Source organism: Sturnus vulgaris, chromosome 4 (genome assembly GCF_052056855.1).
Source record: "Sturnus vulgaris isolate bStuVul1 chromosome 4, bStuVul1.hap1, whole genome shotgun sequence".
In the NCBI taxonomy this organism is placed as follows: domain Eukaryota; kingdom Metazoa; phylum Chordata; class Aves; order Passeriformes; family Sturnidae; genus Sturnus; species Sturnus vulgaris.
Window position 1 is genome coordinate 64,963,963 of NC_142246.1, and position 16,731 is coordinate 64,980,693.

A 16,731-nucleotide genomic window follows, 5' to 3' on the forward strand; every position below is an offset into this window, starting at 1 on the left:
AAATAAAAGACATGGACAACTTTACCAGATCTTTCAAGTATCCTACAGAATCAACATTAAACCCCCCAAAGATTATTGTGCAAAAATTATTTTCTCAGAAGTACTCTCTAAAGCATGCACGCTACATTTTTCCTACCTGGCAAAAACAACTAAATCCAAACCTTTACAGAGTTTTCACTTATTACTATGGTATTGTACTTATCCAAGATTAATTCAAACCCTGCAATGGACTACCATAACTGAAGCAAGCAACCACAGTTGCTCTGAAACAGAAATTAAATGTGATAGTGAAGCTGAGTGCAAAGTTAAAAACAAGAAGTTATTCCACAAGGGATTAGGCCCACATTATTCCAAAAAGACATCTAGTTAAGTGTAACAAACCCGTGTAAACTTAGAGCACATTTCTTCTGCTTCTTTAATGGAGTTTGCTTTTAACATATATTTTGCACATTTGGAGTTGATGAATCTGTCTGCTGTGTCCAAAGCCTGAGCCTCATCCATCCACCTTGCAGCTTCTTTAATATTTCCAGCATGCTATAAAGATAAAAATTTAAGTCAGACTTAATAATTATAATTATAAAGCACGCGTGTTTTATCTACTCACTGCTTGATATAAGTAGGTTTTTTTAGACTTTTTTAAAAAAAATTAGCTTTCTTCAAAAGCAAGAAATCTTTAAAGGAAACAAAAAGCAGTTAAATACCTTTTCTCATTATGGAATTACTGGTCTTTTAGCACTAAATATTTTTCCTGAAAATGCTTGAAGAACCAGTTTGGATAATCCCCTTCTGAAACAATATCACAGTGCCTTTGAGAAACTGCTTTAAGCAGCTAAAAAAATCAGGGAGTAAGAACAAGTGAAAGACTCAATCTAATTTATCAGTGTTAATTTTAAACTGAGAATTCACATTTTGCTGACCATTTCTTCTTTACTGAGTTAAAAACCTACAATAGTGGCTTTTTCATATGCAGCAGAAAACCCGACCTCAAGTAGCTAAACAATACCCTTTACCTAGAAACTCACTGAAATTCCTAACAAAGTAAGAACCTTTGGTCACTAAGAATAAAGCCAAACTTACCTTATAGATTTTTGCCTTCACAAGGAAGAGCTCTATCAAAGTGGGAGTACTTTCTATAGCAGCATTTATATATTCTAGAGCCAGGGATGGCAGTCCAATTTTATCATAATGTTGAGCCAAATAATACTGGACCCAGAGTAAAGTGGTTGGAGGTTCTTCTTTACCATCATCTGGCAGCAGTAAAATGAAGAGAGGTTGTTCAGTTTATTACTAAAACAACATACCAGAAGTAGAATGCTATGAACACAGCCACTGAAGTTAATTAATTCTGCCTCTCTATCAGACCTAGGAGAGCTTCCAAACAACTGGCTCCAGGTTTGGACCATGAGCTTTTGAAACCTCCAAGAACACAAAACCTAGTCCCCACCAAAAGCTCCAAAAGCACACCTCTGCTTGAAGATTGTACTATCAGTATATATTGCCTTTTGTTTGACATTTCTGTAGTTATAGATTTGACACAGCTTTCAAACTTCAGTTTCCTGAACAGTGATAAACTCAAGTCTTAAAAATAGCATACTTGAACACAAAACTGCAAAGAGATGACTAAATTTATGGATCCAGAAAAAAAATTTAGAGTGACTATATTTTGAATACAGACTTTATATTTGACAGCTATGATTCAGTTCTGTGTTAGAGGAAAAACAGAAAAGACCCACACCACCTCGGTTTCTTCACTCCCTATTTCCCCACCTCTGAGTGGACACACAATGCTTACAAGCAGGCACTACTTCATGAAACACAACAGTCTCAGCACTCACCATTTGGGTTAAATAACCTGCAGCTTCTTAGAGAGGTTTCATAACCTATCACGAGCTCTTCTATGATTGCCACCTACACATGCAAGACGAGACACAGAAAAAATAATCCGTGGGTCAGATTGTATTTTATTTCAACTTGAGTTACTTGGTGTTACCCAAACTAGTTATTTTGGTAAGAAAACTCTGCAATACCCTGAATTACATTACACTTGAGAATGTACTCAATCTCACCCTATCTTTAACGAATTAAGACCAGGCCTCCCTTGGTGAACACTTACACAGCTTCGAATTACTAAATCTTAAGTTTTCTACATTTACTAGCTTGGCACATGTATGCCCAATCTATGTACTTCTCCCAGCTATATCAGATCATCTAAAGCAGTGCTGATGGAGGGAACACTGAAGAAAATGGTTTCCTTCATCTCTTCAAGACACCACAGTTATGAGGTAGAACATGAGGTTAGAACACTTACCTTCTCCTTGTCTTTATATAACGACCGCAAAGTATTGAAGACTGGTGGGCAACCTTTGCTGAAATTCATCCTTAAAAACTTGTCCAGACATTCCTTAAACTTTTCACCTTGAGAGGAAAAAGACCTGTTGATTTTGTTTTACCAGACATTACTCATCACTTGCAGATTGTTTATACTGTTATATCAGAATCTAAGAAACACAAGTGTTGATCACTACCTGCTCAGCAAAAAGTGCACTTACCAGACAAAAAGTTTAATGGTAATCTTCTTGGAACTAGTCCCCTTGGGTATTTAGTCCAGGCCTCTTCATAGATCTTTAGTCTCTCCATCATATTAGCTGGAAAAGAATTTTACAGTTCACTTTCCCCTTCCTTTCTGGCAAGAAGGAAAAGGGGGGCAGGGAAAGTAATTTATACCTGACTAAAAAAAGAATCAGAATATATAGCAACCATAATATAAGACATATAACAGCTATATCCTTCCTAAAGGACAGAATTTCCTCCTCATTCTTACTAAAACTAATGCATTGAATGACTCCAAGGTACTCACTATCTGTTAATTCCTCTTCCAGCACTAGAATACTAACAGCTTATCTCTCATCTTAAAAAGAGCTCCTGCCTTATCACTGTCTAAAACCTTCAAACAAGACCATTCAGTTATATTAGCTACAACACAAGATTAAGGTAAGAGAGAATAATGGAAAAACTCAAAATTAAATCTGTCATCTAAGAAATAATTCTCTTCTTTCAATCACACACAAAGACTATTAAATTTTTATGATTGTGATTTTAGATAAGACAAGGTAACTACAATGCAAGAAATATTCCCAATCTTTTCTTAACAAACCCCAACATTATGACCGTAGGTACAAACTGTGACTAAAAAGCAAAATTTAAAAGGGGACTTCTTAGATAATAGTTTTAGTATTTAAAGCAATACAAGCTTTTAATATCCATATTAATTTCAAATATGCAGAAAAAATTTATTTACTACAAGATATCAAATCATTACCTGGCTTAAGTGCCTTTTCTAAGCCTTTGTAGTAAGCCCAGTTTTCAGGATTTCTTTCTTGCAGTCCCTTGTAGACTTCAACCGCTTCTTCAAGTCTGCCAAGCTGAAGCAGGAGTTCTCCTGTGTGAAAAACAAGAAGTCTTAAATTAGGATAACAAGATACAAAAGCACTGTAACGTTTATCACTCTACAGTAAAAGACTGGATAATCCTTAACTCCAAACAGATTCTAATTTCTTAGAAAAAATAAGCACTACATATAGCATTACAAAGTAGTTGACAGATATGTTTTATTTTGACAATAGCTGCAATTACAGTAAGATTTTACAATTTGGCCCATAATTCCTGCAACTTACTTGAAAATTTAATGCAGAATGCACATGTGGTTTTTTTCCCCCCTTCACTTACTCAAGTGACTGGTTACTTTAAGAGCAGTTTTTACTGCAGAAAGCAATTAAAAGCAGTACATGGTATTTGATGTATACAGCATCTCGAAAACCAAACAAATTGCAGAGCTGTAAGTAAGAGAATGGTTCTTCAGCCTGGTGTTTCATGAAACTAACTTCAGTGTTTTTAATCAAGTCATTTATTTGATGAATGAATTTTCAAGACTCTGCAAACAAGTTTCCTTTTAATGATACTTCAATACAAATTAAAATTGATAAAGTAAAGATTAGGTCTAACAATTAAATAAGCATCTTTGCTAATGCTGGAACTGCAACAAGAGTCAATTTCCCATTTCACAGTGGAAAACTATTTTACAAAGCTTTGCTATTGGCAAGCGTTAGGCATGAACAGATTACATGCCAGAGGTGAACAGTATCACTCTAGACTAAGGCAAGGTTTTTCTACCTAGTTTCAAGAGGAAAATGCAAATTTATCTTTCTTCTCCCCTGTGTCACACAATTAACAAGCAATTTTGTCAAGAGATGCTGCTTTCCACGGTTAAAATAACTTGAGGACTATACACAAAATCTAGTGCTCGGGAAACAGCAATAGTTCACTCCATGAGAACGACAGAACTGGGAAAATAAATCTTAACTTTCACCTCAGAGGAAAAATTTATTTTTTTCTATCTAACACCAGCAAATGCCAATACAATTTCCAGTGTTTGTCAGTTGTATTTCATCCACAGTGGCTTTTGCATGTGTGCTTAAAATCTGTACACACTCATTTATTACCAGGCTCTTCTAGAGAATACACAGCAGCCAAGCCAGACCAAATCAACACAATGGGAAATGTGCCCAAAAAAATTAATCACTTGTACCCTGTTGAATGCATGCAGACTTCAAAGAGTATTTCCATCCTTTTGGCTGGTAACTTGCTAGGAGACTCTGTGTTTTGGTTTTGGGTTTATTTTTAATGAAGTCCTATTTGAAAAACCTATTTCACTCCTAACTTTGGACCTTCAAACACTAAGTATGTCACACATTACGTCAATACAGAGCATAAAGTATGTCAAAAGATCTTTCAGATAAAAAATAAAGTCACAAAAAAACCACCCCCACCGCCAAAAGACCCATTACTGTGTTTCAAAAATGATTTGTGATACTGTAGTCTGTATATCCATTTCCTTTTATATGCAAATCAAGCAAGATATTCAGCTACCGTGGAGTCATCTGCCATCAGTTTCCTTGAGGAAGCACCACACCTCCCATAATACTGTCACTGCTCAATTCCTAGGTTCATTTTTCAAGACAGTGAGATTACTATTAGTAGAAACAGGGAACTAGCTACAACATCTACATGAACAAACCACAGTAAAAGGATTTATTCTCTTTACATAAAACAATCTTTTAAATAAGATTCCAGTGTGGGCCAAGCATACCTTCAATAGATGGGCAGAATTCACAGAAAGACTGTACAAGCATCAAGCAGTAGAGGAACAAAGTATGCTTTAAGGAAGTGAACCTGTTAATAGAGCTTAGAGTGAACTTGTTTCACTCTGCAATTCCATCCATGGAATATAAGCCACATTATTGTGTTGACGTGTTCTAGTATTATACATCAGGTTTATAATAATACAGCAGAAGCCTATGCTGGGTTGCCTCACTGAACAGCCTATACACTGCAAGGGTGACTGAGTACATTTAAAAGCCTGCTGTGCCAGAGATGATCCTGCCTTTCAGCACGTGGTATCCTTGTCAAGGCCACTATCAAAGCTGTAACAGCACAGCTCTGGGTACACCACTCAGACAGAACTTCAGGACATCAATTTAGGATTTCCTGTCTGAAACACCTGATAGATTAAAAGTCTCAGAACAGCGTGTCTGTACTCCACTGATGCCTTACCAGCCTGGGACAAGAGCATGACAGGGATTATGTAAGCTGAGAGACAAGCAATCCTTTACAATAGCAAAATTAAATAAATCAAGCTCAAACCAAAGTTCTAAAAGATGGGAAAAGCTGACAGTATGGACGTCCCATTGTATGCTATGTGTTTAGATGTATCTTAGAAAGTGAGTGATTACCTTTAGTTTCTTCAACAGCCAGTTTATCACAGATCTGCTTCTCATAGGTACAGAGATGCTCCAAGGCTTCTTTATACAGCCCTGCTTCCCGGAGGACTTGATTCTGATAGAGCAGCAGTTCACTGTACTCATAGTCCACTTTGTCAGGTGATGTCTGCATAGGAAAGCCAAACACAGGACATAGTTCAGCCTTCTAATTCTAAAATTTGGGATCAAATTCATTTGACTAAAGAAACTGAATAAAGTTTTCTCATCATGAAAGGAAGGTTTTATTTTTGGCTTAAGCAGCACTCCATATACCAATTTCATGTTCTCCTCTTACCTGCTGTGTCTTCCTAAATTCCTCTAAAATTTTTGCTGCCATTTCATAGTCTTCCAGCAGATGGTAAGCAATGGCATAACCAATCCATGATGCTCGCTGTGCAGGTCGGAGCTGAAGCAACTGGTATCTTGTTTCCTGCAAAAAAGTAGCTGCTTATTTTCCTGATTTTACTCTTGATACTTTGTAGAATCCATTAGGCAATATTTTGCTTTCAATATTCTAGTATTTAAGGAAGACACTGCGAAATAGTTTTCTATGTGCATTTTATTAAACAAAGAAAGAATAAACTTCGAACTACAATGGTGTTCACTGAATAAAAAAATAAGAATTAAAAAAAATAAGCCTTCACAAAATAACATGTCCAACCAAATCCTGATGAGTCAGACTAATTTTATTAATGTATGACACACATGCTTTTCCTGTCTAACCACTTATGAACAGAACACAATTAAGGATACCTGGTTTGAATTGCAGGAACATTTACTGGTGTTTCAAATTAACCTTGAAAGTACATATGTATTTAAATAATTGGAAGTGTTCTTAGGCAACACAGGTCACGCAAACACATCCCTATTCTTTGGCAAGAGGATAATTACAGCTGGAAAAGACAACATATTTGCTTGGTATCACACAATTTTCACCTGAGGAAAATGTTATAACTTGTTTTGTTATAGACTTCTGAAAGGCATTTTCAAGTAACTTAAAGGAAAAAAGTTACTTCCTATTGAAAACGCCTAAACTGTCAGAAGTAGAGATTAACAAAGAAGTAAAACTAGTTACAGCTGTTTTAATAGAATGATAATCACTCAAAATATTTTGAAGTAGGAGAGGCTGGAATTTAAAGCAAAAGAACAAACAACCAAAACACTGCTGTATTCCCAGTTTTGAGAGCCATGAACTACTGATTTCTAAGCATCCTAACATTTAATCCTTAATGCATTCAGTGTGCTACTTATATGTTTAGATTATAAAATTTGTATTCACGTTTATCCAGAGGCCAAGAAAATAGAAATTTGCAAGCACATTTTGCAAATGTCCATTTTGGCTCCTACACGAAGTTTTAGCTATCTTGTCTCAGCAAGAGCAGAACCAAATTTCTAAATCACTAATATGAAAAAAATCAGTGATTAAGAATTGTCCTCACTCAGGAATAAATTCTCTGAAGACTTGTGCTGGCTGATGGCTCCACACAACTCTGAGCACAGAACCTACTCCTGGGTACTCTAATGTTACCCTGATTTGAAAAGGAAATAATACATGAAGAGACCAACTAATGTGTTTTAAACAACAAAAAAGTTTAAACAAAACTTTGAAGGTGCAAGGGAAACCTAAAAAGATGAAAACCTGACCAAAAAAAAAATGGAGCTGTCAAGCTGTCACTCACTAATGCCCAAGTTGGCCAGGAATCAAAATATGATGTTCATGCAGCACACTGCTCTGTTATTACCTACTGCTAATAGGGGGCCACTGATGTAAAGGTGGAGGGATATATAGCACAAATTTACCAAAAAAACCAAAATCCTTTGCCTCAATAAGTCACATTCTGAACACATTGCCTCTCACCTACAGGAAAGAACAAGAAAAAAACAAGACTGGAGATTTTCTACAGCTATAAAGCATTAAAAAAACAAAAGTAAGGCAGACAATTCTGCACTGAGCTGAAAATGGATAATTTGTCATTAAATCTTTGTATTTTGTGAAAACTGTTCAGCAGCACATCTGCTTTTACTTTCATGAAGAGTGGCACATAGTTTTAACCCTCTGGACTTTACTATCTTTTTTGAAGCGTCATTAAGCAATCTGCCACCTTTGCTGCAGTTCTCTAGATGATAATTAAATGCAGTATGCATACTCACCCTGTAACCTTCAAGATCCCTCATTTGAATCTGTAGCAGAGAAAGGTCTCTCAAGATTTGAAGATTGTCTTTGTCCCATTTCAGTGCATTTCTATAGCATTTGATAGCTTCATCATACTTCTTATCTGACCTCTGAAGAAGGCCATAGACATGCCAACCTGGAAAACTCTATTAAGGCTTCCACTGAATTTGAGCAGGGACAAATCAACTCCAACATGGCAGTGACAGAACAGCTGGCAACAGGCTCTCAAGCTGCTTTATAAATGGACATTATCATGCTTTTTGTCAGAACTTTGCCAATTATATGTATACAGTCTATATAATAGGAAAGGTTACTTTTCACACACTGGGGGAAGAAATAAAGTAACAGGATCTCTGTAAACATTAATAGGCTTACCTGAACACAATTTTAGGCAATTGAAATGCTCATACTTCCTGCACTGTAAGTATGTGACCAGTTTTTAACAATGTAATGGCAACTACTCATGCTTCCAAAGCAAATCACATGCTCAAATGCCCACCATGAGTTTACAGTTGCAGATGAATGATAAAAATACACAATGCCTGCCAGAATAATATGTGAACTAACTGTGACTGCAAGGACTGCAAAGTGTCTGCCCTTTGGGGAGCTCAGACAAAATATTTATTGGAAATTGAAAATTCTGAACTACCAGTTTGAAGTTTAAACTGGCTTTTATTGCTACTCAATAAATCAAGTAGTAGCAGAAATCAGCCTTTTCAATTCATCAGCAAAAGCCCTATTTCAGAAAGGATACAGACATGACTCTTCAAGTCATTCCTTAGGCCTCTGCGCACAAGTTCATAAGCTTCCTCTTTCTTCCCTAGACAGTTCAGTGTTAGTCCTTTCATTGCCAAGGTTTCTAAGAAAGAAAAAAAAAAAAAGATTAAGTATCAGTTATTCATTTTCATGGGTTTTAAGCTCCATATAGCAACCCTAAACATAGTATAAATGCAAATTTAGATTCACTTCTCACCATCAAGATTTCACATTCTTTTCTCACATGGAAAACTCTGTCAGATTATTCACTTATATCATACACAGCAATAAACCTTTTATATTACTTCCATCAAAATACAAAGTAATGTTTTATTTCAAACCTGTCTTCTCTACGAGCATTTGGAGATTTTTTTAACTACTCAAGTATTTATTCACAACTCTGATATTTCTACACATCCACCCATACCAAAGTAGCTGCAAAAAACCCCACAAAGCATTTCTGAATAGTGCAAAGAGACTTTCAACTCAGCATTACGAGCTGACTAAAAATACAGTGAAGGAATAAACACCTTCTCTTAAAATAAGACTATTCTTTCAGAAAAGCAGCAGTCCACAGAGCTGACAAGAGTACCGAACAATATTCAGCCTCTTCCTTTTGTTTTTTGCTTTTACGTGAGTGAATATCGATTTCCCAGGAAAAGTGATTTAATTAATGCATACTTGTATTAGGAAACTTGCACCATGAATCTTAGACTTGAATGATAAAGAACAGGAAGCAATGACTACTGGTAAGATCAGTCTTTTATTTTATTTTATTTATTTGTCATTTTAAAAATACAAATCTTACTAACAGTAAGTGCTTAATACACGTTTCTGGATGCTCCTATTGCTTTATGGGCAAAAAGTTAGCAGTGAAGACATTAAAATAATTACTCTACTGTAAAGTACAGTGAAGAGAGCACATGCCATTTAAAAACTTACCTCCATGTTCTGCAAACTTGGGATTGGAAAGGATCTGTTTACAGAACTTCAGCCCATTTCTATACTGCTTATGTTCATAACACCTCTGTTGAAGAACAAAAGAAGTTTATTCAAAAAATTTAGAATGGAAGTATTTATGCATGCCTGAAATTAAGCATCAGTACAGCTACAGATTTTAGAAAATGTACTAATATTTTAATGAACCCTCTTTATTGAGCTTCCTGTGTTTAAAAATTCTTTCCATTGCCAGAAAAAAAAAAAAAGTCAGCAACACTACAAGTTTAAATGTGTAAGTGAAGATATATGATCATACAGCAAATTCTCAGGTAAGACACCACAGGAAACTTAAGTGCCTAAAGAGATTCAACTCTCCCTTAATATAAAAGCAAACCTTATGTCATAACATTGGTAAGCACTGAACCCACTTTGGCCAATTATCCTGGACAGCAACGCCATGAGACAACCCCCAACAACCACACAAGCTGGAAAGACACATAAATCATTGGAATTTGGCTTTAAGTACCTCTGAAAGCAACCTCTTACCATCAGTTTAATTACAACATATATCTATCTCATACATCCAAACTTTCAAAACTAGTATAGAGTAACATGATCTTACCATACTGGAAATTTAAATGTTCCTCTACAGTTTTCTTAGTCCAAATCTTTTGTCTGAGCCTCATTCATTGTGCAAGGTGACCACGATGCAAAACAGCACACAGCATGAACTTTTAAAACCAGTTTTAGTATTTTATTTATATAAATACACTTCTTGTGCTCATATTTAAATGTAAGCCAGAAGAAATAATATTATGAACACCAATTCATACATTTTAGGTCACTTCAGCAAATATTTGGAACCTCTTACAATTAATGTTATTGTAATGAAATAAACATCTATGAGTCCAGGAGTACAGGAGCCCACATTGACTGAGCACCAACTCAAATCCTATTAATCCCGTTATTAATTACAAAGTCATTCATAACAGGACCTCAGTGACTCTGGTGGAGCCATTCTGGTGGCAGGATGGCTGACAGGGGTGTAAAAATTGGGTACAGCTGAGAGCTTTCAAATCCTTCTAAATAAGTTGTTGCTCAGGATTCCATCTTTCCTCACAGTGCTCCAAAGCAATTATCCAAGAGAATTCATAAGCACATATGGACACCATGTGTCCTCAAAGCACTCTCAACAAATATATTTAGGAAAGGCAGACCCAAGAGGTCTTCCCTTCAAGCAAAAGGTTCTAAAAATAAAACTTTAAAGACTTACATGAATGTTAGGGGAAATACTTAAAAAAGGCATATTTACAACTTCTGTGTTTTATGCTGCTCTTCATAATGAAAGATGCTGTTTAGTGTCTGGTTTTCTCTTGGAAATACCAACAATAAACTTCAAAGGTGTAAAAAATGGTAAAACACTATATATTATTTTCTAGTATTAAAGTCATAAAGTCATAAAGCTGAAATCATATGACTGAAGACCAAGATGCATCACAAACCACCTATCTTGCTCCTTCTACATTGTCACCACCCTTAGGAGAAAGGGAATTGCTCACATGGAAAAGGAGGGAGAAGGAAGATGCCCAGAGAGAGCACTGCAAGATGTACTCAAAGAGGACCAGATCAACAAAAGAATTAGAATGATTTCAGCCTGAACAGACCTTGAAAGACCATCTAGTTCCACCCACCCCCTGGGCAGAAACACCTTTCACTATACCATGCTGCTCAAAGCCTCATCCAAGCCTGACTCTGAACACTTCCAGAGACAACTCCCTCTGTTCACCAAGGACAGGAAAAGTCAGCACTGCAGGCACGTAGCAAAAGAACATTTGAAGGGTTAGGTAAGAGGAAATCTGTACAGGCAACTATTTATTTACTATTAAACTTGACTGGGTATTACACCTTCCAGTCATTATCAACTTTCAAGTAGCTGGCTGAGTCACTATAATCAGCCACTAGTCAGAGCTGACAGACTATTTTTTTCTTTATTTTTTTTTTTTTTAATTGAAACCATCAGTCATAAAGGTTGCCAGCCAGGCCTCCTCCCTGAAAAGTAGAGCTGCCATCTGCCCCCACCCAGGTAGTTGTGAAAGCAGCAGAACCTGTCACAGAAGTGGTGCAGCCACAGGAACTGAAGAGTGTGTCTGCAGTGTAACTAAGGCACTGTCACAAGCAGATGGGGCACTCTGGGGATTTGCAGTCTGGCTTGCAGTACAGCTTGCTCAGATGCTGGCTGTGAATGTGAAATCTTATCACTAAATTGTTCCATTTATTGTACTCTAACAACCAGGCTCTCACCTTGAAGTTTAAGCAAAGTCATATATCCCAAGATGGGATATATGCTAGGGACAGGAAGTACTTGCACATAAAATTTTTTAGGGTGATATGGAATTTATAATGCAAGGTAGTTTGGAACAGAGCAAACTCACTGAGAATTGTAACAGATTCTTCCTTTAGGCTTAATGGAGGAAAGATTTACACGTTTATATCCATTTACATCTACACAGAGGTTCTCATAACCCAGAAACTACTTTGATAGGGCCAACAAATTATCAGGAAACAATCTGAATATACTTTTATCTCCAGAATATAGCTCTGTATATTCCCCAGTAAAGCAACAAAGGTCTCCTTTGACAGGTTATTTCTAGATCAAGACAAGCTGGAATGATTTCCTGTTTTCTCCAAGTTTTCTAGTTAATATTTTCAAGCTTAATTCATTCTGTTAATGCAAACATTTCAAATTGAGTTGTTTTATGAGTTTCCTTATTCTGTGTATGTGTTCTATGTACACACTGTATGTTTTGACAATGGAAGGAAGGGAACAAATGAAATTGAGGTCACATTTAGCTCTTCAGAAAAGAAGAGACTTTGCTCATAGTGGGTCCAACAGCTCCACTGAGATTCCCCTGCCTGAAGCTGTGCACATACTTAACTCATTCTCCAGAGAGATTATGGGCTAACAAGCTTAAATTAAGGTGTGAATGAGACAGAAGGAAGTCAGGATAGAAGCATAGGCAGCCATGACTGGTACAAACCTGAGTGAACCTATACTTTCAAGGAACAGACAATTCAAACAAAAATCTTTTAGTAAAAAGGAAACAAAAAATATATACACAGCCTGGGAAAGAAGATCCTTAAGCAAGTCAGCAGTTTCTGAGTAAGAAAAGAAAAAAGAACCAGCAATTTAAACTAAAAAAAAAATCACAGAAGCAGGAATGGTGACATGTCAAGTATTCCTGGGACATAAAGATACAGGCTTTCTGGAAACAGGAATTTTATTCATCTGGGTAGCTTGTTTCCTCCCAGATGCTTGTAGCAGTCATTCCCAGAGCTCCAACCATTGCTTTAGGACAGATGTTCTGCAGAATTCTGTTTCAGAGATGGCTAGAAGTGCACAGTTGCCTGCACTAAGCTAAATTCCTGCACATATAAACTTCAAAGCCAGCAGTGAGATCGTGCTTGTGATGCTTGACAGACAAGTGCTGCAGCTACAATTTGTGACATCATGCAATGAGAAAACATAAAAGCTAAACTTTAAAAGAATAAGGTTAAAAAGGCTAATGCTTCAGAAGAACAGAATCTGACTCTACATCAGTACTGAATCTATTACACATTTCCTGCCCTTCGAAGTTTTTCGTTTAATAAGTTACCAGATCTTTTAAGATATCTACCAAACTTTTCTACATATGTTGTGGCCAGAATTATAACCTATTCCAAACACACCAAGATGCTTTTTATACCCCTTAACTAATTTTCTATCTTTATAGCAAGGAAATAACATCTGCTTTAATATAGTTCTACAAAGAATTAGTAAGATGAGGCAGGCAAAGTATGACTCCTTCAAAATCATGCAAGACTACAGGAGATAAGTGCCAATTTGCATTTGCATCGCTTCCCCCACCACCAAGTATTTATTCAATGGATCAGAATACACTTACTAGACAGACTGACATGGAAATTTTAAGGAAGAGAGATGGCCCATATTCTCTAGAATCCCAAGCCTGAGGTGGAAGGAGGGCTTGTATTCTGGTGTTCTCTAAATTGTATTAAGGGATTTGTGCAGACTTAGTCTCTGGCCAGCAGATGCCTTACACATGCACATGGCTCACCGTGTCAAATGTGAATAAATTCCTTCATGTTTCTTCTTCGGTGGCTGCCATGAAGAAAAGTGAAAAGACTCCCACTATTTACAGCTTACCTCCATCTAGCCACAGCTCATGGCTACATGGAATATATTTCCCCTTGCCCCAGCTTTCCATTTTTGAACCTTCACCCATCTACTCTCTAAACCTTGCTGCCAAATCTACAGGTAGTGAACAGTGACATGGATTCTTGAACAAGATACAAGGGCCATGCAACTGATTACAGTAGCACTAAGAGCTGCTTACCATAGCAGAAATGACTTTTATCCAAACTTAATTCAGCACTGTTTCCTTTACATGCAGTATAAACAAATACATTGTCACAAGAGCATTTTGGAGATTTTATATTTTTGAAATGTAGGCTCTCTAATTGTTCTTATTCTTATCATACAACTTTAAAGTCTATTAATATTTATTTTATTTATACCTTTTAAAGTTTAAGCCTGTTTTGCCCTTAAAAACGCTTCTTCCCAATCCTTACCTCAACTCATGAACTCCTTTGTAATTTTTCTTTCCCCCACCTCTGCTCACCTATAGCAGAAGAGAATGAGTAAATGATTTTTCATGGGTGCACTGGGGTTTGGCCAGTGCAAACCCACGACAGCTACCTATAAGTAAGCAGCATATTTTACCTCCCAAGTAACTCTTCCCTCTCAAATAGACATTTTAATGGTCAAATACACGTGTTTCCAACTAAAACGAAAGGATAATAGTCAAGGGCAGCATTTTGACATGCAGGTATGTCCCTCAGGATCAAATATACAGCAGACTGGACTCTGCCATTTATACATGAAATATTTTGCACATATTCACACCCAGGAGTGCAAATCCTCTTTTATCACAAAGCAGTCTTCCCATCCTGCAAGCATTTAATAACTAAGGTAAATAATTTAAAAGCCCATCAGACTTTTATGTGCTATTTTAAGACATTTTATAATAACTACACTGCAGACTGAAGCGTGTTGTATGTTCAGTAACATCAACAGTTAAGATCAGCTCAACAGCTCTAGCTCAGCATAACACCAGGAGTTTCCATGAGCCTGACTAGAAGCTTCACAGTGAATCTACACTGCCACCAAGTACCACTCAACCTACATAAACAATCACCTCGATCACAACATAGAATAGAAAACTCCCTTTCAAGCAGGGACTCTTGAGAAAATACATAGGTACAACCTTGCTGATTCAAGAGTGTTTTAAAACTAATTTGCAGCAGTAAAACAAAACAAAAAGTCTCACAGGAGTCTATCCAGCCTGGATTTTGCAGCTGATTAAATAGATGAGAAACAGACCCAAAAGCGTTTCATGAGCAAGATGAAGACAGCCACAGAAGACCAACATAAAGGAGAAACCACCTTTGCCTTCTCACCTGGAAGCATGCAAAACTAGAGGTTTTTCCTCAAGAGTAATTAACAAAGACAAGAAGGTACCATCTACTCCCCAAGTTCACAAGTGGGAGCACTGGAGCGTTATTGACTTTCTTTTTATTCTTACTTGAATCAGCACAACTGGTTATAAGAAAGAGCAGCATGAGAATAAAATCCATACAGCAGAACCGTGTGGGTGGGATGGGATCACATTACCAATTGTTATGCCCTTTGAAATTGAACAGGAACCAAAAATAGTGTGCTATTTCCATTAAAGAGAGAGAATTTTACAAAAAAAAAACAGTATGAAGAACTTTTAACTGTTTTCTGTTCTAGGACTGTGTTTTAACAGGTCACACTTTTTACTCCAATATAACACCCCACATCTGCAATTTAACTGAAGTAAAATGAATGGAAACTACCTAATGCCCCAATACTGAAAAACAACCAGTCCAAACCAAGCAAACAAAAAGCCCCGCCAAAACCCCCACAGGAAATCACTTCTCACCCACAAGTAATACTGTAAAAGCAAGCATCCTAATTTAGTCAATGCTGTGACAGACCAGCTGAAGAATATGATTTTCTTCACCAACCGAGTGCCAAAATTGGGACTAAGCCCCAAAAGACAGCAGAGCTGCAAACTGAACTTCTCTGTAATTCACCGTACTCAGCCTCTCTCCCTCCTATGTAAGTGACATAAGCCAGAGGAAACACACTGGAGACTATTCCCTATCATATACAAGTTACCTGGACAGCTGATCTACACATGGGCACAGGTGAGTATCTGCAAGTCCCCAGGAGGAAGTACAATGCAGAAGGGGCTGCTCAAAGAAAACAATTCACAGATTTGATACTGCTGTCCTCTTCCCTAGGACTAGATGACCTTCAAAGGTCCCTTCCAACCCAAATTCTAGGATTCTACAACAAACCCTTTAACCTACAGCAGTGAGCTCTTAGGGGATCCTACAGTTTCTCCTAATGGCAATCATGGATTTACACTTGGGGCATCCCATGGCAACGCTGGCAACTGCAATGCTGTGATGCCTCTGGCAGCAGGAAACATTGGAATCCTTGGCCTTTGCATTACCTAAGGTGTGCACTTACATCACAGGATATTCATGTCTGCCACTCTGATTCCATCTCTTGCAGCACGGTTCAGATGCAGCACTCACCAGACAGTAAATTTAAGTGCTGGGCAGCTCAAGGCTGTTTTCCAGCACCCTTCCTCTCTCTACAGGTAGACAAGATCAGGTCAAGTCACTAAGGTGCACTAATTCAAGCTAAATGTAGTAAGAAGATTCTGAAAGCTGGAAGCATTAGGAGCTACTACTCACCATGAATTAGTGGGTCCTTTGAGCACTAACCATATCAAACAGCTCAGCAGCTCCAGGCAAAAGAGATTCCACCACTCTGATTCAATTTTATGAAAAACACAAGATGTTTAAACCCAAGGACTGAAGAAACCACACAGATCTTGCAGCTATATTAATGCTGGAAAACTCTGGAACAAACTTGCATAGTTTTCTGCTGTCAAA

The 16,731-nt window shown here is 37.2% G+C and overlaps 1 protein-coding gene across 1 annotated transcript in view; it reads right to left on the minus strand.

Moving 5' to 3' along the window:
- Nucleotides 1-16,731, minus strand: part of NAA15 (N-alpha-acetyltransferase 15, NatA auxiliary subunit) — a 36,151-nt gene that overhangs the window by 13,123 nt on the left and 6,297 nt on the right. Inside the window, exons 2-12 of the mRNA XM_088164145.1 lie at nt 9,688-9,772; nt 8,744-8,848; nt 7,968-8,125; nt 6,112-6,246; nt 5,790-5,943; nt 3,320-3,439; nt 2,550-2,645; nt 2,309-2,415; nt 1,836-1,908; nt 1,078-1,247; nt 382-534 (exon numbers count right to left, since the gene is read on the minus strand). Of these exons, the coding sequence (XP_088020271.1) occupies nt 382-534; nt 1,078-1,247; nt 1,836-1,908; nt 2,309-2,415; nt 2,550-2,645; nt 3,320-3,439; nt 5,790-5,943; nt 6,112-6,246; nt 7,968-8,125; nt 8,744-8,848; nt 9,688-9,772 (1,356 nt within the window). The remainder of the gene's footprint in view (nt 1-381; nt 535-1,077; nt 1,248-1,835; nt 1,909-2,308; nt 2,416-2,549; nt 2,646-3,319; nt 3,440-5,789; nt 5,944-6,111; nt 6,247-7,967; nt 8,126-8,743; nt 8,849-9,687; nt 9,773-16,731) is intronic.